Genomic DNA, 25,270 nt, shown 5'->3' on the forward strand with positions numbered 1-25,270 from the left:
ATCTGACAAAGGTATAAGGCCTGGAGGGAGTTGAAAAGGTTATTCCATCGCAGTGGAGAACCGTTGGCATCCCAGAGGAAATCAGGATGGTTTCTAATTCATCTGAACTGTTTCCTTGGCATAACATTAATCGTTCTTCTGGAAGCTCGTTTGTTAAACAAGTTTTAGAGCTTCAATCTATAAACTGCTGCCTACAGCTTTCTTTCCAAGGTAACACGAAGAGCTTAGTAACTGTTAGGTATGTAGCAGGTAATTAGTTGGCTTTGAGTGGACCTGTGGAACCTGCATTTTCGTTAATCAATTCAAACTCAGCAAGCATTTGACTTTAGGTTTTTATTAGAGCTGAACTAGAGTAGCAGCAGGTTGTTCGGTGGTTTTTTCCCTTTATATCTATTTCCTTTTCTCTGAACCATCCCTCCTGCCTCCAAATGAAAGAAGCAAGCACGCAGAGGACGACGGCTCTGCTGTTGACTGGCCTCTTTCCCCCGGCGTGGCAGGCAGAGAGCGTAAGTCGTTTGGATTTATTTGGAAACATTTTTATTTTTAGTGCTGTGAAACTACCAGCAAACGGCTGAGAATGGAGTCCTGTATTCCTAATATTGGTGATGGGGTGGTGGCAGTCACCACTTACTGGTGATGCCACACCTTTGGCTTCTCCATGGCAGCTCCTGATTGTTTTAGGTGCTGTCAGAATTTGTAGCAGTAATGAAAGTGGTACTTAAAGACTACAAATAAGCAGGCTATGGCAGGGGAATTTGGAAATCATTACAAGTCATTCAGGCTGCTGCAAAACCTGTGGCTGGGTAAGCAAAAGGAGCGCTGATTATCTGGGTACGTGGTGAAAGGCGTGGCGTGGCGTTTGATGGAAATACAAGATGCATTTCAGGATAGGACACAGCTCTGGGTTGGCTTCCTGCAGGAGGCTGAAGGAGCTGTAATGAGATCACGCTGAGGAAGGCTGTGGTCTGGGCTTTGGCATGGGATGACTTTGCAGGAGAAATCTCAGCCTGCAAAATGAGTTCATACTGGGCTCGTGTTCAAGCGATGCTGTGCGTTTTGGGCAATGTGCTAAGGAGCTGTTTCATTTCTCTTCGTAGAGTTCGAGTCCATTACCTCGGCTGAATGGCTTGCTGAAGGCTTCGTACCAAAAAATTGTTCTCCATCTCGTGCCTTGGGTGCTCCCGGTGTTTTCTGTGCGTTGTGCAGAGGCTGTGTCACTCGAAACGAGCGCTGGGGCTGAGCTCGAGAGGCTCCCGATGGCAGAGGGTGCACCTTGCACCTTGGCGGTGCGCCTTGCCCTGCCTTCCAGCGGCAGGGGCGTTTAACGACAGGCACCCCCCTGAAACAACTTCTGGCTCTCGTTGTCATCTCCTGGAAGAAATCCTTTAATCCTCTTCTGGGAGAGTGGCACTTCAGCCCCTGCTTCGTAGCGCGTGCTGGAAAAGCTCTTCTGCTGCGAAGCGTGCCCATTAGCTTGTGCTCCTGCAGCTCCTCAGTAGCAGCCCAGCCGGGGGGCACTTGCTTTATGAACCCAGCCTGCGTGTCGTTTACGGAATCCTGCAGTGGTTTTAACTTAGCACGCCGCCTTTTGAACAACAGAAAGATAATAACTAATGTTCTTTGCTTTCCTTGTTCAGATCTGATGGTCGCCTTTCGTGCAGCGCTTCCATTTTGCTGGCTGCCACGTCAGCTTTCCAACCTTATGCGTACCTCGAATCCCTGCTGTGAAAGCCTTTGGGGAAAAGCCTTTTGGTTTTGTGTATGTAATGTAAAGAAGGAAGAACACGGGTATCAGGCGTGTTTGGTTTCCTTTTGTTCACTTGTAAGGTTCAGGACTTGCGGAAGAACACGTAGCTAAACCTGTACAAAAAAAGTCAGGAGCTATTGCAAGGGGAATTTTATAGACGAAGCGCAGAGCTTAGGTAATGCAGCAGGGAAGGGATATTGTGCGTAGCTGGGAGTCAGGATGAGCATAAAACACTCACATGGGCTGACATTCCTGTGCTGGCGGTATGTAGTGCTGTCTTCCAGGGCGTGCTGATACAGCGACATGGAATAGGGCAGCAAAAGTGGCACATTTCTGTGCTGCGTTTTGGGGCTTTGTAGGTGTTATTTGGCTGTTTTTAGTAACTTCCTGTACGATCCTGCAAATACCTGTGTATATGTCAAAGAAAACACGTTCATCTTTTCTTCCCGTTCATCTCCATGGTCATCCATTCATTTTGGGTCGTCTTTGAAAGCTGTCTGTGTTCCTAATAGTGTCCAGTTTGAGGGGTTTTGCCACGAACGTGTACCTTCTGTTGCTGTTTTTAACCTATGTCATTTTTTAGCATTCTCTGAGTACGTATACAATGCTGGCCCGCCAGGGATCTGTTTTAGGGTAGCATCTAGCAAAATAAGCACACCTGATTAAGCAAGACCTGCCTCGAACCGTGGCAATATACATCCTACTGCATTTATGCACACCTCCTGGAGGAGGAACAAAATTCTTCCGAAGAAAAGATTAAACTCGGGAAGTGCTTGAATATGCAATTTTCTGGCCGTTGCCAGGCATGCAGAATGGTGAGAAGGTGCTTCCTGGCCTGAACAAGCGCAGAAAGCCCTCTGGCAGCTGTCTCGACCTCTGAAATTGGTGATGGGGGAGTTCTAGCTGCTTTGGTTCAGAAGGGTTGAGGAGGTCACCCTGGAGTGATGAGTGACTCCATTTTCTGCACTGTACCCGTTACGAACCTTTTCAATAGATGAGAAGTGTTTTATTATCCTCCTTCACACGCAGGTGATGCAGCAGGCTGCTCACTGCTCCTCCGAATGAGATAGAAGAGGCTTTATTTAGTTTTTCCATCTTTTTTCTAATTTAAATTGAAGCGAGCAAGCGATAATTATCATAAGCAGTGGCAGAAAATGCAGGGGATGTGGCTGTTCCTCGGGGTTTTATTCTTCAGAGAACTGAAAATTGGCCCTTGTGCTCTCGAATTACTGGGAGAGCTCGGTTAGAGCTCTGCTTAATCTCTTCTCAGGATGCATCTTCCTGAATTGGTATTGCAAAGCTCAAATAATTAATCTTTCTGATGTTTTTGTGATCTTGCTCATCTGTGCATTAATCAGTACGTGTGCAGCCTTCTGGGCACGGCTGATTAGATGGAGGGCTCTGCTCCTTAACTCCGCAAATGCTTTTTTTTCCCCAAACAGGGGCAGGAAGAAATACTTCGGTGATGATATGAGATTGAATTTACTAGTACCAATAACCTCTCTCCAAAATACCCTTCTAGCTAAAGCACTCACGAATGCAGTTGCATCTCTTCACCTGACTACTTATGAGCAATTTGATAGGAAAATACAAACAAGGTTTGGATCTATATGAAGAACTCCCAGTTCTGGAAACAATTCAGTTTTTCCATTTGTGAACCATTCAAAGAAAATGTTACTGAAAACAAAAGTTCTATCAACGTGCATTTAGCTGCGGCATCATGGGCAAGATCTTTGCCTGTTACCACAGCAGAAATCTGTCTGAGGTGAGTATTTCAGACTTGAAAGAGGTGCTGGCAGCTGTGCTGCTGTTGTCCCTGCTAGATGAGGATTTTCTGGTGCTATGAATTTGTCTTTTGTGATCAGAACGCTATGTGCAAGGAACTAAAACGTTTCTTTCACCTTGTACTTCCTAGTGATACTGTTCACGCTGGTTTACTTTCTAACCCTGTTGAACCAGAAAGCCCAAGAAATGCTTGCTTTTATGTTCCAAGACCATTTTTTAAAAGTAGTTTTTTTTTTTTCTCTTTCAGATCTGGGGCTGGATCAGTTCATAGTGAAGCGCTATGATGGGAAGGTGAGCACGTCAGACCAAATGCATATTATTCGATAGCCTTTGTAACCTAGAGCCCTTCGTTACCTCCACATAGGTGTAAATTCAAGTGCTGTCGTCTAGGTTTTCTGTTTAGTAGCATCGCAGTGTTTTTATATAATGACAGTGAATGAGATGTTTTTATGAACGGGAACTTCACTCAGTGTTTACAACCAAAATGTTTCTGCCTCTTTTAAGTACTGGTACGCCAGGAAATTATGTGTTGTAATCACATTTCCTCACTGCTGCCTTGTGACCGAGAGCCCCATAAGCTACGCATTTTCAGGGAAAACTTACTTGACTCTTCCCTTCCAGGCTTGTCTCCAGTTTCCTGGAGACGCTTGGTTCTTTCTGCATCCCAAGCATGTATTTCTACCCCATCAAATACCCTCACTTCATTCCCCTTTTGAACCCTAGGTCCTTTCTGCAGCGGTACACAGCTGTTCGGGATGTTTGTGTGTCACGATGCGTGTTGGTCAAATGCTGAGCATGCTCTGATGTAGTGCTGTCTGTGTAAACGGGGCGCGTAGCATCCCACCTGTTGTTATGCAAATGGGAGACCCGATCAACACACCCTAAACCCCACTGGTACGGAGGTAGCTCATGCCCCAGGACTACCAGCCCGTATCGACTTGCCACAGATGACTGCGGGTTCATTTTCCACTGTGTCACCGTGGGCACGGACTGGTACTGCAGCTTTCAGCAATGTTTTCTTTTCCTCTGCATCATCTGGAAATCAAACCTGGGTTTTCCCGAAGCGAAAGTCAGCACCTGATCCCCTCCTTGCTGCGGCGATGTACCTGACAGGTCAGGTGCTTCCCGAAAGCTTCGATAAAGAAACTTGGCTTTCAAGATTTACATGCAATGCAGCAAGGGCTGAACGCCTGCAGTTCCCTGTCTTCCTCCCTTTAGTAGGGAAAGGTAAAGAAAGAAACACCTGAGGTCCCTGTCACCTGCGGTGTGCAAGTGTTCTGCTTGCCCAGGCAGCAAAGCAAGATTTTGCGTGGAAAACAGGCACTTGGAAGGCGGTGGTTTGGCAGCTGGTTTGGATGCCAAAAAAAAAACAATCATAAATGCTTCTTTTCTTCCCCACCGCCACAACCACTGTATCTGCTTTTCAAGCTTCCAAAAAATAAAGTACATATTTTCTTTGCAAGGTACCAAAAGTTTCTCTGTTCTGTGGCTGCTTTACAGCAGCTCGCTCGCATCGTTTTATCTTGTCAAGCTATCATGTTCCTCCCTGAGGCTTTACATAAGCAAGATTTGTTTGTAGGGCAGGAAAGCTGAAAGCCACGCTTTTTTTTTTTCGCTAATAGTTCTTCTGTTCCTGAGCACCCCGCCATCAGTTCTTATCGTACTGGGGACAAGATCAAGGCAAACAGTTTGGACTCAGCTTCTTGTTCTTGTGTGTCTCAGCACCGAGGGCTTGAATCACGACCGCATCGGGGTGATGGACGCAGTTCCTGCGGAGAACCCCACTGGTGTTGGGGCGCTGTGCTTGGCTGGGCATCGTCAGCCCTGCTCCCAGGCTGTTTGTTGCCTTTCGGCGGGGTGAACATCTCGGAAGGGTGGAGCCCTGTGCCCCCATAGCCTTACACACTAACCGTCTTCCTCTCTGAGCTGGAGACAAGTGGAATGGTTCTATACGACCTGGAGGTGTCAGAGCTGCGCTTGGACATGCCCAGGCTCTGATCTGGGGAGTCGGAAAGTGAGGCAGCAGGCTCAGGGTACTGCAGCAGACTTCCTTATCTTCTCCCAGGACCTATTTTTCCATGGTCTAATAACATCCTGGAAGCAGCTTGCTCTGTGGGAAGCGAAGAAATGGAGGTTCTCGTTGGGCTGGCTGGCTGCTTACAGCTGCCTTGGGACTGGCTGAGTCTGCCGCTGGCTGTTCGCCTCGTGGTAATGTCCAGGTGAGGCAGGAATGTGAGGAGAGCGTGAAAAAAAATTGCCTTGGCTCTCCCTTGGGGAAGGAAGAAGCTGACAGTGGATTGATGTGTCTGATAGCATCTTCTCCTCGCTTTATTGCTTGCTTTGGGCTTCGGCTGAAAGCAAACAGCCTTTACTCAGTCAAGCACCACCTGAGGTGCTGCGAGACTGACCCTCCTCATCCAAGTTTGGGTCGCATAGCGGCACCCGAAGGATAAAAATCCTTCTGTATCTCTTCCTCCTTGCCTGTCTCCACCTGCTTATTCCTCCTGGGAGGCAAAGCCTCCTTCCTCTACCTGGAGATGCCTTTCCCCAGCTGCGGCTCTGTCTTCTATAAATGAACAGAAACAGCTGTGCAGCCGGTTACGTTTTACTTTCATTAGGGTACAGGTACGAGCTGCTCCTTTCACAGCACAAGTTTCATTTACTTAAAATTACAGTCAGAAAACCGAGTGGCTGCTGCGCAGTGGGTGGGACTGGTCTTGCCAAAGGATTTTCAGGGATTTCAGGGATTTTCTGGTGCCTCTTCTGTAATTGTGTGGGGCTCCTGAAGCATCTTGCTGGGCGTGGGATTGAATGCTATGCTGAGACTACAAGGCCTCTTTTTTTTCCCCCTCTTCCTGCTCCTTTTTAGTGATAATTCAGAGAGCAGCTGGAGAGGGAGGTAAATGTTACTGCCTTATTAACGGGAGCTGTGCTCCTGTAATCTGAGCCTGGATGGTTTTCCTTCACTCGTTATGAGACCGAAAATCCAAGAGACGTTCCTCCAGTGAAAATCCTGGGTCAGATCTGTTTGCCTACGTGAAGTCAGTTTTCTTTGAAATGCTGCATGCTCAGGGAGGCAGCGCCGTCCCTGGCTCCGTTTTGGTTTGCTTCTTTCACCCCCAGGCAAGCAAGCCTCAGGAAACGAGAGGAGAAGAGGTATTGATCACAGTTCATTCAGCGGGAGGGAGAAATAAATCGGTTTGTCAACATTTCAGGGCGTTCATACTAAGCCTGAACACCGCTTAAGTACCTCCCCGTGATAGGCACGGAGGCTGGTGATAGTTTTAGTGAAAAGGCTGATGTGAGACCAGGCAAAATCTAACTTGCAGCTTCGGATGCCGTGAAGTTAAGGTGCTCAGACTGCAGCTGTTCATCTTTTAAACTGTTTCTTCTTCTTGCAGTCTGGCTGCGGGAAAGCAAATGCTTTCCTTAACCCATCAGCAAAGCACCGTGCTCATCAGTGCTGCAGCAGCAATCTCTTGTCCCTGCTGTTGTACCGTCTTGACAGGCGTCCCCATTGTTCAGAGCGAAGTCCTGTTTAATTACACGTGCTGCTCCCCTCGTTGTGTCATGTTCATCAGGGCTTCGGAGCGGTTTGGAAGTGACGTGGAGGTTTTCTTCCTGCATCAGGCTTTAAAATCGATGTGTTGCACTGGTTCACCACTAATTGCTCGCATCCTTGCTTCGCAAGGTGCTAGTGATGAACAAGCTCTCACGTTACTAAACACAAGCCTCATAGCACCCATCGTGTGGCGGAAGCTTCTCTGGTGTTACACACGTTGCAGTAGGGGGGTTGTTTAAAAATGTCCTTCTTCACGCACTGGTACTTGACGTTCCCTTGGCTCCCGCGTTGATGATTGACAAGCTTCATCTTCTGAAGTGCCGCTGTGAGCAGCGTCTGTCTGAAGGGAGCTGCACGTCCACCTTGTTCGCAGCGAAGCCGTGCCCTGTCTGCCACCTGTGCCGATGGAGGAGCCGCTGCTTGCTGCGGTCCCCACCCTGCTGAGCCACAGCAGGGAGCTTTCAGCAGCACGGCCAGAGCTGAAGGGGTGAGTGGAGGAAGAAAATGGATGTGGTGGAGGCGCAGCATAGGAAAAACCTAGCTGGCTTATTAGTTTTAGTATTGAGTAAACGTGACTTGCCCTTTCAGTTCTCCTGATGGGAAAATGCCTTGCTGCTGCTTAATATGAACAAAAGCCCCTGAGATACCAGCAACAGCTTGCCTTCATGCTACCGCTGCTGCGGGAAGTAATAGAGGCTTTCACTGCCCTCTAATTAACCTTATGAATTAAGTATTTCCTGCCAGCAGTTGAATTTACATCCCTAGATGTTTTGGGATGCCCTAGAGTAACACACAGCACAACAAAATGAAGCGAAGGGCAAGTACTTGATTTCCGTGCCTATTCCTTGCAGAAATTTCCCCTCCCTGGTCAGCAAGAATTCAGGCCCTACCGGAGGCGGTAGGGTTGCCAGTAGCCTGCAGACATCCGTTTCAGTCCTCACCACTTCACACAAGGGAAGGTGCTCAGTTTCTAAGCATGTCTAGATGTTCTGGCTGCTCGCTTACCTTGTAAGTTTGTCTTCTGTTTTATTTTGGCTATTTGTTCAAAGTACACGTGTTTCCACGTCGATTATCCTCTGTTCTCATTGAGCTTGAAGTATAAGGAGAGGAGAATCAGGTAAGGACCGCTGAAACATCTGAAAGTCACTGCCACCATGAAGAGCCTCTCTGCTCATAGCTCAGTCCCTTAGGCAGGTGGGCAGGCTTGTGTAAGGGGCTAGTACGAGGCTTAGCCTGAACAAGGCCCTGTAACTGCAGCTGTGGGTCCAGGAAGGAGTTGTCCTGAAAGTGAGCCTTTTAGGGCTGCTGGGAATTAATACAAGAGGAAGATTTCATGCCAGGTGATTTAAAGAGCATCTCAGGTGCCAGGAAGAATCCTTCCAGAAAGGACTGGAGGAAGATGGATCATCCTTAGTACAGGTTTTTCCGGTGGGTTGAAGGATCTTGCTGCTGATCTTGAAAGCGTAGAATAAAAAAGGGCCTTTATTCATTAGCTGGAATTTCTGGGGTCCCTCGCTTTGTGTATGATCTCAGGCTGGGGCACGGGACCCGGCAGAGTGGCGTGAGCTGCTGTAGATCCAGGCTTGCCGTGAGACAAGCTCCAAGTCCCAACAAGCTCCAGGTCCTGCTTGCATTCAGGAGCCTGAATCTGGATGAGAGCTCTGAGTTACTGTGATGCCGAAGTGCCTTGAGGCTTTCACCGATCCTGCTCTGTCGTCCATGCAAAACATCAGCGTCTAATTTCAGATTTCCTGCTTTTAAATTTCTTTGCCTTCCGATCTTCTGTAGTGCCAGTCGTGTTTCGATAGCAAGCAAGGACATGTTACGTAGGTAATAACCTCGCTCTCCTGAACCTGAGTTCTCGGCCATCCCCCAGAGCGATGTGACTGGCCGGTGGAAGATCACTCCTTCCCATCACTTAGCGAAAGCAAGCAGAGATGCCGATCTTGGGAAATAGCAGCAAACCTCTGATTTGAACTGACGTGCTTCTCCTCCACCTTGCTGACACCGCTGCCCGTGTTTGGGGGTTTCTTGGCTCGTTAGCTTTCTTCTCCCAGCCAAATGTGGTCCTCGACTGCTTTGCTTGGCAGCGTTGAGTTTACTTTCCTGATCCTCATTGCCACCCACTGCGTGTGGCTCACCAGGACCTGTGCGGACACTAACCTGCAGGTCCTTCCCTTGTTTTTTAATATATATATATAAATCAAAGAGAACACTTAGTTCCATTTAACATAGGTAAACCACGGCACACAAACATCCCCGCAGACAGACGTGTGTTGCTTTACCTCCACATACAGAACACTTGATCCTTTCCCACCTCCTCTCCCAAACGGCTGGGGCCTGTTTGTATGGATGGAGCTCTACTTGCTGGTGTCTTGTACCGACTAATTCTCTTGCTCGTTTTCACAGGCTTCGTTGAGCAGATCCTGCTAAAATGCTCTGGTTGCTGTCTGTGCTCTTTTATTCTGGTTTCTAGGTATCCAGCGGGGTTTCTTCCAGATGCTAGTCCGCGATACTTGTGTCTTATTTCTGATGATGCGTTGGTTTTGGTGTAACCAAGCGTTCCCTCGTTTTCTTCCCTTCTCTAACCCTCTCCCCTTCCACCAGGATTTCTGGCAGGTACAAAGCAGACAGCATGTGCTTTAATTACTTTGTGCTTCAGACCTCATGATGCGCACTCTTCATGTAAAAGGGACAGTGTATGCCGACCCCTTTTCCCTGCTCCTTTAAGAAATAATCCTGAAGGCATTCTCAATACGTGGCCTGAAGGATTTACGGCCAATTCTCCAGCCTGGGCTGCTCAGAACACAGTCCTCAGGGTAACTTTTGGTACTAATGGAAGCATCTTCGAGCAATGCTCTGAGGTGTATCTTCCTGTCCTCCTGTTTTCTTCCTGCCTTTTGAGGCCTCTGACGTGTTTCCAGTTTTATTAGGCAGCAGCGGGCTGTCTGTGTTGGAAAATGACATTTTTTGCCTGAAGCCGTGGAATTGTTTTTATTTTGTGAGAAAGGACAGGCATCGCCCTGGCCAAAGCCTGTAAAAAGCTTGAGGGAAATGTCTGGTACTTGAATATGTGTGGATTTGGGGAAGGTGATTTTTGCCAGCTTGCCTGAGGTTTTCAAAGCTACAGAACTATATAGGGTGAACTGTGTTCAGAAACACTTCATCAGGAAGATACTTAGATGTTCATACAAGGGTTTCTGGGAAGAGGATCTAGGAAGCAGAGGGAAGATCTTCTAGTGTTAGTAATTAAAGAGGGAAATGTACCCTAAATATGTAGTTTTTGCTGACTTTCCCTCTGGCTTTCATAGATTTCACAACATTTGAGGGCAAATGAAAAGCATTCTATGCAGAATTGTTTCCCCACGTGCTTTCACACTGGATTTGTTTGTGGCAAAGGACATTTCTAAGGGTACTGCAGCCTGAGATGCGGTAAGGCAGCGTCCTGATTCCATCTGTGGGGACCTGAACAGCCATTTAAATTCAAGGGTGTCGGAGGTCAGCTCATTTCAGAAGCATCGTTTGGGACACCAGGGACCTCATTTTAATCCTCCCCCACCAAATTTCCATGGCAAATGCTGCTGTGGTCCTCCAGGCACCTTGTGTCTGGGCTGGGGCACGGCTTCATTTCCTGAGCATCGCCTGCCCTTTGTGCTTAACGGGGGGAAAAAAGCGTGTGAGGGTGAAATAAAAATAGCCCTGGGCTGCAGCAGCGTGGGGAAACTGCTGTTGTGCAAGCAACCCGAGCGCTGCACCTCCTCGGCTTGGATTATTTGACTTAGAGAGAGGAACTTGGAAAAGACAGCTCTGTTTGGGGCAGAATCGAAGAGAGGGCTGAGGCAGCTGTAGGAAAGCAGCAAGGCCTGTCGTTCCTGGCGAGATCTTCCCGCTCCTAATGAGCGCAGCGAGGAGGCCAGGAGGGCTGGGTAAGCCGTGCCGCCGTCGTGCGAGCGGCAGGAGCAGAAGAGCTTCATCTCCTGTGGTTTTTGGTAGAAAATCTATGGGCTGCAGAGGCTTGTCTTCAGCACTGAGGGGTTTTTTTCTTTTCCCCTGCGTGAACAACAGTCCGCGCTTGCAGATGAGGCCTCCTTTAAGTTCCTAGTTATGAGAGATTTGGGGCAACTTGAATAAATTGTCAATGTGTGGTCAACAAAGACCAAATATTACTCTGAAGGAGCTATTCCTAAGCAGCCGTTATGGCAAAAAAATGACCTTAAATAAGACTCCGGTGGTTCGTTTGAAGCAGCAGACCGTGAGTACTGGATGCCCGACCCTAATTCCCCTTGTTACCCTGCCGAGGACTGTGGCACCGCAGCGGAGGGGAGCAGCAGTGTAGACTGTCCCTTTTCAGAGGCATTCCCTCCTGCTTTCCCAGCAGGGGTTCCTCCCGTGCATGACTGGTTTTGCTGCCTGTGAAGGGTCTGGGAAGTCTGTGTCTCTTTCCTTGGTTGTTCAGAATGCTGGCCTTGCGTTTCAGGTGCCGTTTGTTTGGAGGGTGGTGAATATTCACAGCCTTGCTGCAAGGAGCGAATGCTCCTGTCTCTTTCCAGTCCCAGGAGACCACCCGTAGCAATCCTTGCTGCCTAATTTGTGATTCCGTATGTGTCCAAATTCAAATTTGGAGGGAAAGATGTATGCAGAACAACTTCATCTATGTCCAGCTGTGAATTTGGGCCCCGCTGTGCGTACAGATAAACAAATAACCCCAGAAGGAGATGGCTTTTAAAAGCTCTTCATTAAAATGCACTCGTGAGAGGTCCTGAGCTGCAGTATTCATCAGCTGAGGGCAAGTTACAAGCACCTCCCTGTGCTCTAACACCCACCTCCATTTGCCGTGCAGGCTCTGTTTGCCTTTGCCTGTGTTAATTTGTAGACTTGATAATAAATTACCTAGAGCTGCAACTGATGCACACCTCACTGCTGAAAGAGGTTTGGGTTGGTTTCCTGGGCTGTAGTGACTTCCATCACAACCCTCAGTTCGAAAATGTGTATTTCATCAGCAATGCAAGAGCGATATAAAATCCCAGGAGGGGTGTAAAATGGCATTTCACACCCACGTTATAAAGTTAGCTTGAAAGAAAGGAAGTCAAACCCAACGCTAAACCCCCTTATCCTCTCCCACATCCCTTTCTGTCCCCGTTTCATAGCACGGAGGGACCTGCCCTGCCTGCTTCTCCCCGATTTTGAATATCTGGGCCGAAAGGCTCCATATTTTAACCTGCTTAAGGCCTTTTTATGGTTATTTACTCGCAGGGGAGCTGTCTGCTGTGCTAAGCAGCGAGTATCAAGCTATGCACCAGCATCGTGCACTAACAGTGCGTACTCGCCACGTGTACTGCTTCGTGTTCTGTGCACGAGCAGTAAGGGGTGTCCCCCCCAAAAAATCCCCTAGCTCCTCAGTATCGGCGGTATTAAGCTTGAGGATTTAAGCAGTGAGTTTAAAACGCAGCCTGTGTTTATGGGGGAAGTAAAAGTAGGCAGGAGCTTGGCGAGATCTCAGGGGGTTGCTCTCTATAAAATACATCTCAGACCAACGCTCCTTCAGATTACCATCTCCCCTTGCTTCGCAGAGATGCTTCATTTTTAGAGACGCACATCCCCAAACTGCGCTATCAGGGAAGGTCGTGTTCACCTGACAAAGCCAGCCAACTCGGAACAAGCGAAGAAATTTTGAGCGAACGCACAGTGCAGCTTTTATACAACCCCTGCTGTGGGGGGACAAAAAAAAAAGGCCATTTCTTTTCCCGCTGAGCACTGCATTTTTACTTTTCCTCGGTCTAGTGCTACCCGTAAAAGAAATGTACGAGGAGATGTCTGTAAAGAGTTTGTATAACTGAAGGTGGTCAGCTGGGACTGAAAGAGAACTGCTTTGCAGCAAGCTGACTTCCCCAGCCCGGATACTCCTGGTTTTATATCAGGCAACGCTGGTAACCTTCAGATTTATTTTAAAAAAAGGGAACAAACGCAGTATGAGGACACTTGTGAATAGGAGATTAAGGCTCACCCCAAATTCCTCACTTACTCACAAAATCTTGCGTGCACTTGGATTTTTTTCCCGTTGCTCGGGAAGGCATCAGTCACTGGTAAGTGTTCACGCGAGGGCGAGAAATTCCTGAAGCTCTGGTGCGCGTGAGTACAAAGGTGACAGCGAAACCCAACCACGCCACGTGAATAGATGTGCCACGTGCATGGTTTTTTTTTTTTCCTCCGGACTGAAACGCAAACTGTCACCGTTAAGGGACTCACCAAGGATATGCTCTTCCCAAAGAGGCCAGTCAAGTGCTGCTCGTTAAGGAGCTTTGGAAATGGATCTGCGAGGGTTTTGCTGAAGGGGCTTTTCTAGCTGCACGCTAGGAGCGCAGAGCAAGCGCTGACGCGGCGCTCGGTGACCATCGCTGCCTTTGCACAGAAGGGACCCGTTCACTTGCAAAACTACGTCTTTTCCTGGATTTGCTTAATTAAGCATTAATCAGATTGGGCATGTGCTTTGATGCTTTAACCACGGGTTATCCCAAGTGATGGCACGTCTGTGCTGCTCACCCTGTGCAGCAGTATTGGCGCAGGGCTCCGTCCCTCCCCAACACGTTTCGCTCTTCATTCAGCCCTGGAAAAGCCATTTTTTAACCCAAAGTAGAGGTCCTGTTTAGCAAGCAAAGGAAAGAACAATTTATTATTTTATTTTATTTTATTTTTTCCCCAAAAAATTGGTTGTACCTGGAAGCTTTGGTTCAGCTCGTGTATGTTTGCCCGTGCCTGGGAGCTCTATCCTGTATTTGGCTTGAGGGATGCTCCAGTCAGTCATCGGTTCGGGGGCAGAGTCTGTGAAGTTTGTGTTACATCCGTGGGTGCTTTGCTTGCTTGTGACCTCCGTTCATAAGCACAGGTCCAGGGGACTGTCTGCGTATGGCTTGCAACTTCATTTTCTGCGGCGCAGGGGTCTGGGGGAGGCTGTTGGCTGGTACCGGGTGCCACCGAAATGTATGTTTAACCCACATGGCTTAAAATACCGGGGGAAAATATCAGGTATTTCATTAGAGGCCCTTGTCTTCGAGCTGCTGATCGCTGGGCTTGGGTCTGGATTGGGAAGGGCAAAACCAAGCTTTGTACTTCCAAAACCAGCTGTGTTTTGTTTTTTACCTGTTGCTGATGTTTGGTGATGTTGTATGATAATTTGCCTGAGTGTAACGAGCTGTTCCACCGAGACTGGCAGCTTCTCACTGAACTCAGAGCCGCGCTTGTGCTGAGATCGATGGTATATGTGGTTTTCTTTTCCTTCTTTGGTACGTGTTCATCCGGATGCTTGCTTGTGTGCTCGTTTAATACAAATTTACTGCCTGGTTAAAGAAGACATCCTAACTGTCGACCCTTCCTGGGCCTTGCTCGCCTGCGAATGCTGAGTTGTGGACGTGGTTTGGGCAGCGCTGAGTGATTTTAACCAATATGCTGGGTTTAACAGAAAAAAAACAAACAAACTGAAGATGTTTGACTTGTCACTGAGCGCCTTGAAGATTAGATACAGATCAGATACAAAAGGGCAAGAAATGTGACAGCTGAAATGGGTAACTGAACGTGTAGTTTGTGAAGGTAACTCATCGCCAGGAGAGGATGGAAAGCTTTTTTCCAGTTTCCTGCTGCCACTCGTGACCCTTTTGGCGGAGGGCTGACGTTCAGCGCTGCGCTGGCAGCAGGGATGTGGCCTGCTAGCAGCCTGGCTGCGTGTACTGCTCCCTATCTTCCCTACAACTCTCCCAAAACGCCCGTCACAGATCCTCTTCTATTCCCAGCTAGTGTTAGACTGTGGGCTGGGGCATCCAGAGCCTTGCTGTAATTCTGTGCTGGACTCCTGCTGAGAGGAGCGGCTGGGCTGTGTTAGCTGATGACAGGGGGTAGCAGCTTATCCCACATCCACCTGTCAGTGAGTGAAGGATGGGGTTTTTAGTTATTTCTCCATAGGGATTTGAAGAGAATTCAGCAGAATATGGTGTAAAATGTCGGGAGGAGAAAGGATGGTGCCAGCCTTTGCGGTAGTGGGGAGAGCTTCCCTCCACTCCAGGCAGTACAGCACAGCATCCCAGGGGGCCAGGAGGAAACCAATGGGGGAGCTGTACGTTTTTTAAAACTGCTCTCCTCCCAGCACTGGGAGCCTGAAAACCTTATGGATCGGGTCGGTTGTTTGGCAGCAGCTCGGGTGCCCTTTATTTACCCCGTTAAATTCAGGGGGAGAGATTCTGGCTAGCTGCAGGCAGGCGGAGCACCGCGGTGGCACTGCGCCTTCCCCAGGCTCCTGGCAAGTAAGGGCCTGAAATTTGTTTTCCTTTGCTCAAAGTAAAATGCAGACGAAGAAATGCTTTTCTCTCCCATCCGTCTAAACCTTTGTATTTCAGAGAGCAGCTAATTTGATGCCCGTTTTGTTGTTAGTCTCTGGATGTGGGTTTTAAGCTTATGGAGGCCGTCTGGAGCTGCTTGCTGGATGCGAATTTCAAGTGCGGAAACAAGACCCGTGAAAATTAATAAACCGGCCTCTGCAGCGTCTTCACGGGCTCCTAGAGCGGGTGAAGCAGGTGGATGCCACCAGCTAGTTGATGGCAAATGCTGCTGAAGGCGATCAGAGGCAGTAAATCACGCGCTAGCAGAAAGCTGCTTCCTCCACAGATCCTTCCCTGAGCTCTAAGCAAAGCCAGCTGCTGCTGCCTTGTCCTTAGCTACATGCCAGCGTGAAGCCAGCTTTGCCTAGGCTCAGCCTGGATGGGAAGGGGAGGCAAAAGCCTTTTAGTAAATGACACTTGAGCCTGGTATCCCGCAAGCATAAATCAGTTGTTCTGCATGAAACGAGTGCCATTAGTGTCGTCTGCTCTTAGTGATCCGCCTCTTACTCAATTCCCGATGCTGGCCTGAGAGTCGAGGAAGAGCTGCTGTGTTGTATAGGATCTGTAGAGCTGAACATTTTTCCTGAAAACTGTATTTTTGTCTCTTTTCTTGTGGTTTCCGAGCCAGATACGGGTTAAGTTTTCATCTAAATTATTAGCTGAGCTCCTTCCCAATCTGCAGCCCCACGAAATGGTGAGTTCTCTCCCAGACTGAGCCGGATGAGAGACGTCAGCTGCGGGCAGGGGGCCTCACCCCGAGAGGCTCCGTGCTAACTCTTGCTGGGACGTGGCCCTGGGCTTCTTAGCAGCCTCAGGTCAAAGCAACCACCTGGTTGCTTCAGAACCTTCCTGCTCTTGGCAAGTCTTACTGTTCGACTTGATGTTGTGTTTTGCCTGCTTGTTTTACTGTTGGTTAACCAGTTTTCTTTCCTTTGTCTTGTATATGATGGGATCTCCGCTAGACAGAGGTAATGGTGGGGGGACAGTTGTGTAGCTGGACCCTCGTGTGCTGCTGTTTGTTGGTGGTTTTTCCTAAAGCCGTTCCTAAATTCGGCCTGCTTTGACCGTGCTTCAATGCCTGCATGACCTGGTTTCTGTGCAATAACCTCATCCACGCCTGTTCTTTGTATTTATTTTGTTTTCCTCTGTGTGCGTGTGTGTGCCTCCTCCTGCCTTGTTCTCAAAATGGGTCACCAGCGTGGAATTCGGCTCCTAACAGTTTCACGGATCCTTTTCAGTCTTTGAAGCTTCAGCGGATCAAAGAGACCTGGACTCTTAGCTTAGTAAGGGGGGCGAGGTGATCAAACACATGTGATGTTTTCTATTAAACTTCAAGGCGTTGGAAGTGAAGTGGGAGCAAGAGAGGAAGTTTAGGTATGGTTTTGGTCCTGGTCCTCCGTAGGGAGGTCGCTAAGCACACTCCTGAGTTGTATCCTCCTGGTCACTGCATATTTCCAGTGACTTTAATCGTGCTTTATACTCATGTGAAGTAATTCCTTCTTGGCTACTCCTAAAAAGTACAACTAAAGCTAAAATGCTGTCAGTGAAATCTAGTCGTTTCCTTTTTGGATCCTATATTATAAAAAATGTGACTTTTATAGCTCTATGTTCTCTCAGATCCAGACAAGATTAAGCCAAATTGACTTAGTTGATCTGTATTTCAGCTAAATTTAGCCAACTGTGCAATTCCTCGTCCCCGATTTGAGACAGGGAAGCGCTGACCTTTGCAGGCTGCTTCTGACAGATTTGAAGGCTGGAAAAGGTCCACCGAATATCAGTGGTGACTGTAGGGGTGTGTGGATGTGGAATGGCTTGGTGTAAGGATACGAAGAAAGCCTTCGGATTCTGTGTTTAACTGAGTGCTTTATTTTCTCCCTTTGGGGTTCGGGTTGGACGAATAAACAGAAGTTGTCCCAGGAGCGAGAGAAGTTTGCTGATGAAGACAGCATCTTCTATGCACTCGGAGAATGCGGACTCATTTCTTTTTCTGACTACATTTTCCTCACGACAGTCCTGTCCAGTAAGTACCTTTTTTTTCTCTGCAATCACTGCTTTTCAGTTTTGAAGCTTTACCAGCAATGAGCTTTCTGATGTATTCTGTGTGCCTTTCCCTAGAAGGGATTGTTGATGGCTTGAAATTTGAGCTGAGTAAACAATTGCTATTGCTACTTCATCTCTTTTAGAGTTGGCTTCGAGTAGTTTGGGAAGATAAGCTTATCTGTGATTTCCCAAGAAGCATTTCTTTTTAAAAAATGTGCCTTTTCTGAATGCGTGTGTCGATCTGCTCGAGGGTAGGAAGGCTCTGCAGGAGGATCTGGATAGGCTGCACCGATGGGCTGAGGTCAACTGCATGAAGTTTAACAAGGCCAAGTGCCGGGTCCTGCACCTGGGGCGTAATAATCCCAAGCAGAGCTACAGGCTGGGAGATGAGGGGTTGGAGAGCTGCCAGGCAGAGAAGGACCTGGGAGTGATAGTGGACAGTCGGCTGAATATGAGCCAGCAGTGTGCTCAGGTGGCCAAGAAGGCCAACGGCATCCTGGCTTGTATCAGAAATAGTGTGACCAGCAGGGCTAGGGAGGTGATCGTCCCCCTGTACTCGGCTCTGGTGAGGCCGCACCTCGAGTACTGTGTTCAGTTTTGGGCCCCTCGCTACAAGAAGGACATGGAGGTGCTTGAGCGGGTCCAAAGAAGGGCGACGAAGCTGGTGAGGGGCCTGGAGAACAAGTCCTACGAGGAGCGGCTGAAGGAGCTGGGCTTATTCAGCCTGGAGAAGAGGAGGCTCAGGGGCGACCTTATCGCTCTCTACAGATACCTTAAAGGAGGCTGTAGAGAGGTGGGGGTTGGCCTGTTCTCCCACGTGCCTGGTGACAGGACGAGGGGGAATGGGCTAAAGTTGCGCCAGGGGAGTTTTAGGTCAGATGTTAGGAAGAGCTTCTTTACTGAAAGGGTTGTGAGGCATTGGAACAGGCTGCCCAGGGAGGTGGTGGAGTCACCATCCCTGGAAGTCTTCAAAAGACGTTTAGATGTAGAGCTTAGGGATATGGTTTAGTGGGGACTGTTAGTGTTAGGTTAGAGGCTGGACTCGATGATCTTGAGGTCTCTTCCAACCTAGAAATTCTGTGATTCTGTGATTCTGTGAATGAGTCATTGAACCTGCTGTTCAGAACTGTAAACGGAGAGATGTGCTTTGCTTAACTACGTGATACTCTCATGTTGGAGTGAGTAGTGCCTTCCAGCTCTTCGCTGCTTATTGCAAAACTGTACAAACTCTTCTCCAGCTGTATTTGGTAAGCTCACCCTCGTGCTTGATGTAATCCGACGAGGAGAGAAGTTAAGCAGCTTGCATTTCAACAAGGCTCACCAGATGCCTGCTGTCTTCGCACTGCCGCGCTTGACTTGCGTGTGTGATATTTCGGGGATGTGCTAATCTGTCGCAGCAAAGTCTCTTCTCTGGAAGTGCTGGGACTTAAACTTGTTTTGTCGGCAAGAAAGAGTGAAACCGAAGCCCTCGGTAACGTGGAATGGCATTTCTGGCCTTTCTTCAGGGGGAAGGCAAACAGCGATCCTGGTAGATATCCTCAGGCGATGCTGCATCATCAAGAGGAAAGTCTACAAATCTGTTCTTTTCCAGTCCTCTTAGAAGGAAACGTGCCGCTTCTCAAATGAACCGAGACAATTTATTTTCAGACTTTCAAACAAAAAAAGTATAAATTCTATACAAGAAAAGTTTGGCCCTCTAATTGTGTGTGGTGGCCTGATTAAAAACCAGATCCAGCCTCTTGACGTCTTACCCCGAGTCCCCACTGCTGCCTGCTTTGTGCTGTTCAGGGGGTGAGGCAGGTAGTTCACTATGCCTTGCAGAAACAGCGGGTGTTTTCTGGTGGCTTGTTTTGTTTTTTTCCCCTGTGTTACAGCAGGCAGGAACACGGACACATGAAAGAGGCAGCTCTTCACTGAACACGTTGCTCTGGAGGCTCTGTTACAGGGGAGAAGCCAGCTTCAAGGTCTTGTTTGTTGTCACGCTGACCTGGCGAGGGAAGGCTTCTACGTGACCTTCATGTCGCAAAAACAAACACGGATACATAACACTTGTTTGAGCCAAGGATATTTGTTTTTAGGTTTTCTGTCTTCTGAGTCTCAGGACTGGCTCAAGATTTTTCCATTCTGTTTTTCTCTTAGTCTAGACTGTGCCAGAGTTATCTAAGGCATCTTCACTTTTATAGCAAGGGCTTTTAATCTGAGTCTCTGCAGACAGCCTCAAATCTTTCGTATCACATTACCGAACGTGGCTTAGGAAACATCGATGCCCTTGGCTTTTTATGGCCCTACCAGTTGTTGCGAGCAAGCTGCTAATCAAGTATGCACGATGCAAAATGAACCGCGTGTGCTTCCACAGGCCATAAAAATAGATAACTCCTTGCTTTGGTTTAATGCCTTTGTAGGAATAAAACAAACTACCGCCCTGCGTTAGAGTAGCAGCCAGCCTTACACTGGAGTGCTTTGCAGGCAGGATGGATTTGCATTTATTCCCAGGGTTTTAAGCATGGCCACCGTTACTGGGGAGTCAGACTGCCGAGAGGAGACAGAACTGGTTCGTTTGTGCTTTGAAGAGTGATGTGTAGGGCGGGCAAGGGAGGAGATTTGAAAACTGGGGAAAATAGTAACATTCCAGGACTGCCTTTTAGGTATTTGGGGTGGTTTGTCCTTTGAGAGCCATGCTGGATCATGCTGGATGTCTCCAGAGCTACTGTTAACGCTCAGTTCCCCCGAGTAAGACTCTCACTTTCATTTTTAAAGCATTTGCTTTTTAAAAATAAACCAAACCTGGCCCTGTTGTAAAGGTAGGAAGCTCACTGTTAGGCCACCCTGCCTGTTTCACTTGCCATTGCCTTGCAGGAATCCAGCAGGTCTTGGTTTTTCTTCCAGGAAATAAATGAAATAGAATGAAGAGTGTGTCTTAAACCTGACAGATCAAGATCATTTTTCTTACTGTTTGAGTTACCTAAACAGCACCGAGAATGCGTCTGGACAAGAGAGGGCTGTAGATTACGTGAAACAGTTCAAAGTCCCAAAATACTGAAAAAGGAAGAGGGCTTATTGAGCAGTAAGGTCATCAGAAAGGGAGTATGGGCTTGGGTCTGTGCGGTGGGAGGAAGAGGTGCTCTTCTGCCGTGCTCAGAAGCGGTGGGGAGACATCAGTCGTGGTCTGGCCTGGCTTATCGAGCTCAGAACTGATCAGTGATGATACCCTTTGAAAACACAACACCCAAGGAAGGGAAAGGGCTGCATCTTGTTATGCTCCTCGGGGAGGTGATGCCCAGTGAACGCCAAGATGGCTCGTGTCCATCCTGCGCTCCCTGTCCCCACCTCCTTGTCCTTAGCAAAAGTACTGCTGGGCTTTGGTAGAGCTTTCCCAGAGCGTTTAAATTTATTTCCTTGATCTTTGTAGCTGCAGTTGAAGCTCATTTGGGTTGTTTTTCCATGAAATGTAGGCTTGAGTGGCAGCTGTCAGGGAAGGCAAGCAGGTGAGGGCTGAAGGCTTCTCCTGCACATTGCTTGCCGAGGTCTGTTGGCACGCTGCGCAGAAGGTGAAGTCTGTCACCACGTCCTGCTTAGAAGTCACTTCTCGCTCCAGCACTGTCTGTTCTCATCAGTTGCTGTGTGTCTGTGACGATGTATTTTTAAAAAAGCTAATAAAACACCATTCAGAAAGACAGCCTTCCGTTAAGGGCAGTTAGAGCTTGACTGGCCTCGAGGACACCACAGCGCTTCTGTTGCTTCCGCTGCTCCCCGTGACTTGGGGCAGAAGTAGGCAGATGAGCAAAATGTGGATGGGTTTCGCCTCGTTCCTTCAAGTGCTAGGGGAAAGCAAGGAAAAGCAAAGAGAGTTTTGCTTTGGGGCTTGCAGGACAGCTGGAGGAAGGGGGGAGGGAGCTCTTCCATCACCAGCAACCGCAGTTTCAGAGCGAACGCGGTCCGTTGTGCAGGCGTGCTAATGCCTGCTTGATTAACGGGCACTGAAAGGAGCTGGGCATTAGAAGAATAGGTTGGCCTTGTTTCTGTAATTGGACTGTCACTGAGTCTGGATTTACTCCGCGCGGAAGGAGGTTTAAATAACGTGGGCTCACGCCAGAGGAATTACTCTTTTGCCAGCGCTCTTGGAGCTGCCCCGCAGCTCCTTCCCTGGGCCTTGCAGGCTCTCTCCAGAGCACGGCGTGCCAGCCGGTGGCGTTTCTGATTTCCCTCTTCTGTGTCCCTGGCTGTGACCCAAATTCCCAGCGCCACTGCAGGTAATGGCCTCTCGCGTGGGACTGATTGACTTTCCTTTGTTTTTTTTTTTTTCCCATTTAGAAAATAAATTGCAGGCCCTTTTGCCCTGGAAGTGATTTTCTGACTGCATCGTGAGCATTCTCGGGGCCTCTGCTCAAAAGTGAGACCTGTAATCTTACTGATGGTGCCTTAATCCTGCAGAGCAGCGCCAAGTACCGTACTCCTGTAGGAGAAGGAGATGCATTTGCTCTGAGTTACCAAGAGCACTCGTCTGTGGTTAGTTGTATCAATACCTTCCAAGCCCTTCCATCTCCTTATACACATATATGCAGGTGTGTCTCATCCACGGTGGGTGGCGCAGGGATGGCTTCGATACCGCAGCCTCAGGCTGCGCTGATTTTGCACCCGAACAACGACTGACGTGCCCGAGGGTCTGCCCAGGCTGGTCTGGACATCTCCCCGAGGCAGCACGAGGGGTCACTGCGGTGCACCGCCATCTCAAACACAAATCTGGCTGCCCCGTGTCAGACCAAGGGCTGTCTGGTGGCAGCATCCCAGGTCTGGCAGGGGCTGGTAGCTGTGCTGAAGGACAGCAGTGCAGAACCAGATTTCTCCTAGCTGGCAGCCCAGGATCTTCCCAAGCAGAGCTTGACCTCTCTGGTTTGAAAAACTGTTCTTAAAACCGGACGGCAAAACAATGTGATTGTAACACCTGCTCATGGTTTACCGTGCGACTCAGACTTTAATGAGGTCTCGGCTGGCATTTTGGGAGGTAATTAATGCAGGGGAAGGAACTGGGATGGTCTTGGACAAGACTGAAGAGAAGATTTCCTGATAGAGAAACTCCAACGCTTTCCTCCTGATTATTTCTATAGATGAGGAAATAAAACAATTTTCTGTTGCCTGTGGCAGTATCTCAGAACCCGCAGAGGTTTGGGACACCTCTTCCCCCGGGGGTTCCCTGGAGAGCGTGGCTTCGAACGGCCTTTGTCTGGAGCTGTGATTTCCACAGCTGCTTTCCAAATTCGTATTACAGAGGAGCCTTTAAAGAGAATTTTGATTTCCAGCCATGTTCTGTCAGCCCTGTGGTAAGTGATGAAAAGCTCTTGAAAGGTGAGCCCTGTGCTCTAGCCTAGGTGCTGTCAGATTCTCTTAAATCTCAGACTGAGGTGCACATCTGTCGTTGACGTTAGAGCTGAAATACAAAACGTTGTGTTGCAGTAGTCTCCTTGGTTCCTAAGCTAACAAGTAAAAAAGTGAAGTGGCAATATATTTATTTTCCTTTAACGAAGTATTAAAAGTGGCTAAGAATGGGGTCAGCTGGGCCATGGCTCCGAGGAAGAGCACGCTGCGCGCCTGCACTCAGCTTCTGTATCTGGAGGCAGCACGTGCTGAAGTTACTTTCCGAAAGGATGGATCGTAGCAGTGCTCGTGCTTCTGGTGGGTCTTTTGGCTGTTTCTTTTGGCTGATCCATGCATTTCAGTACAAAGCTACAGCTTAGTATAGCTGAGAGGCACGCTCCTAAATACCTGGCCCCTTCCTCTTGTGGGCTCCTGGTCCCTTGAGCCCTGCACTTACGGAACCTGGTGTCAGCACAGGGGAGGTGGCAGGGTGGCTGCATGCAGCCGAGCGGCTCCGTGCTCGAGGAGGGCTCAATCCACGTGCCTGGAGCCAGCTCAGATTTCGAGCAAGCCAGGCACGGCAATGCAGCCAGGCCCTCAGCTCTTGTTGGGGTTCCAAGTCCACTTGAAAGCTTAAATCTGTGTTTTAGTCCAGTTTGTGTGCTGGGATAAACACGGATGTGTCCTTGTTATTTCTGTCAGAGGTAATTCAGATTCTTCCTTACGGTAAGAAGTAACCCTTCACTTGTTGGAGCAGCACCGGGTCCGATGGCAGGTTACTGCAGCTGGTCTCCAGGCTGCAGGATGATTACTGTAGTTCTGTGTGACATTTCCACTACTGTATTGACATACAAAATAAATAGAAAATAAAATAGTTGGGTTGGTGGGACTTGAGTTCCTTGTCAGAAGTACGGGAGGAATTCAAGAGGAAAATATCTGGAATGTGAGGATATTTGGTTCTTTCTCCATATTTATTGCAGCAGGGACTCAGACACCTATATTTTATGGGTAGTTGCTTCCCCATAAGGCTGCTACCCCATTCTCAGAAAATATTACACCATTTGGAGATCGTTATGTGAAACTGCATCATCTAGTTTTTCCCTGCTACCAGCATAATGCCGCGCTATGAGCTAGCTGCTGCTTGGCTATGGTCTTGTCAGGGTGAGCTTTTCCTTGACCCTGATTCTTTCCTTCAGACAAAAATGTTCCAATTCCAACACCTACAGAAAAGTTTCTTGGCTAAAAGACTGCTGTGCAGAGTCAGACAGAACAGCGGCCCTGCTGATTCATGTCACTTAAGGGAAAGAGATGTTGTTTAATCTTTGGAGGAAAAAGGTAAGATCTTTTTAATGTGGCCTGAAAAATTATTATAGCTGCAAGGCTTGAACAGCCGCCTCTGCAGATGATTTCCCTCTGCTTTGGGAGGACTGTGTTAATTTTGGATTGATTACAGACTTGTATGTACTCTGAAGCTGAAGAAAATCACTTTTTTTTAACATAGGGATAGAAGGAGAAGAGTATTTAACTTTTAATGACTAATTTTGCCTCAAGAGCTCTCCAGCTGGAATCCTGATCTTTCTTTTTCACACTGGACTTGCTGGCGGAGCTGCAGGGCTTCAGCATGGATGCTGATGGATGCTGATGTCCTGAGCTGCTTTGCATTGAAGCCCCCACCAAAAGACAAGATATTCCAGAAGAGTACGGGAGCAGCCAGAAGCTTTGCTTCCTCTAATAACATCACCAATAAAGCCTCGTGCCTTGACAAATATCTTTCAAATACGGCTGAAGGAAGCAATGCTTGCTCTCCTTGGTGGGTGTAGTGGGTTTATGTGACAAGGTTTTGGTAGCAGGGGGCCATAGGGGTGGCTTCTGTGAGAAGGATCTAGAAGCTGCCCCATGTTTGGTAAGGGCCCCACTGCTGACCAGAACTGAGCCAATAAGGGATGTTGTTTGTGCCTCTGTGAGAGCAGATTTAAGACAGGGAAAAAAAACGCTGCGCCACACAGCAGCTGGGAGAGTGAGAGGAGTGAGGAACAGCCTTGCAGGCACCAAGGTCAGTGAAGAAGGAGGGGGAGAGGTGCTCCAGGCGCCGGAGCAGAAGTCCCCTGCGGCCTGTGGTGAGGCCCATGGTGAAGCAGGCTGTCCCCCTGCAGCCCATGGAGTACCACGGTGGAGCAGGGTTCCACGCTGCAGCCCGTGGAGGAGACCACAGTGGAGCAGGTGGCCCTGCACCGACGGAGGCTGCAGCCTGTGGAAGACCCCTGCCGGAGCAGATTCCGGGCCGGACCTGCAGCCTGTGGAGAGGAGCCCATGCAGGAGCAGGTGACCTGGCAGGAGCTGCTGCCCGTGGGGGACCCAGGTTGGAGCAGTTTGCTCCCGAGGGATGGACCCCGTGGTACGGACCCATATCTGGAGCAG

The 25,270-nt window shown here is 48.7% G+C and overlaps 1 protein-coding gene and 1 long non-coding RNA gene across 6 annotated transcripts in view; both read left to right on the forward strand.

The window, feature by feature from the left end:
• The window catches only part of MICU1 (mitochondrial calcium uptake 1), a 71,995-nt gene that overhangs the window by 34,739 nt on the left and 11,986 nt on the right, over window positions 1–25,270 (forward strand). For 2 of the 5 annotated variants that reach the window (XM_035329585.1, XM_035329584.1), the window contains exons 6-8: window positions 3,780–3,823; window positions 16,089–16,154; window positions 17,366–17,480. In XM_035329585.1, the coding sequence (XP_035185476.1) occupies window positions 3,780–3,823; window positions 16,089–16,154; window positions 17,366–17,480 (225 nt within the window). Of the gene's footprint in view, window positions 1–3,779; window positions 3,824–9,701; window positions 9,714–16,088; window positions 16,155–16,422; window positions 16,429–17,365; window positions 17,481–25,270 lie in introns of all 5 variants that reach the window. The other 3 variants (XM_035329586.1, XM_035329587.1, XM_035329589.1) reach the window with 3 other exon arrangements.
• LOC118168890 lies at window positions 1,279–1,865 on the forward strand. The gene is made up of 2 exons (XR_004751841.1): window positions 1,279–1,404; window positions 1,691–1,865. It is a non-coding gene; the product is annotated as an uncharacterized LOC118168890 (long non-coding RNA).

Source organism: Oxyura jamaicensis, chromosome 6, assembly GCF_011077185.1.
Source record: "Oxyura jamaicensis isolate SHBP4307 breed ruddy duck chromosome 6, BPBGC_Ojam_1.0, whole genome shotgun sequence".
In the NCBI taxonomy this organism is placed as follows: Eukaryota; Metazoa; Chordata; class Aves; order Anseriformes; family Anatidae; genus Oxyura; species Oxyura jamaicensis.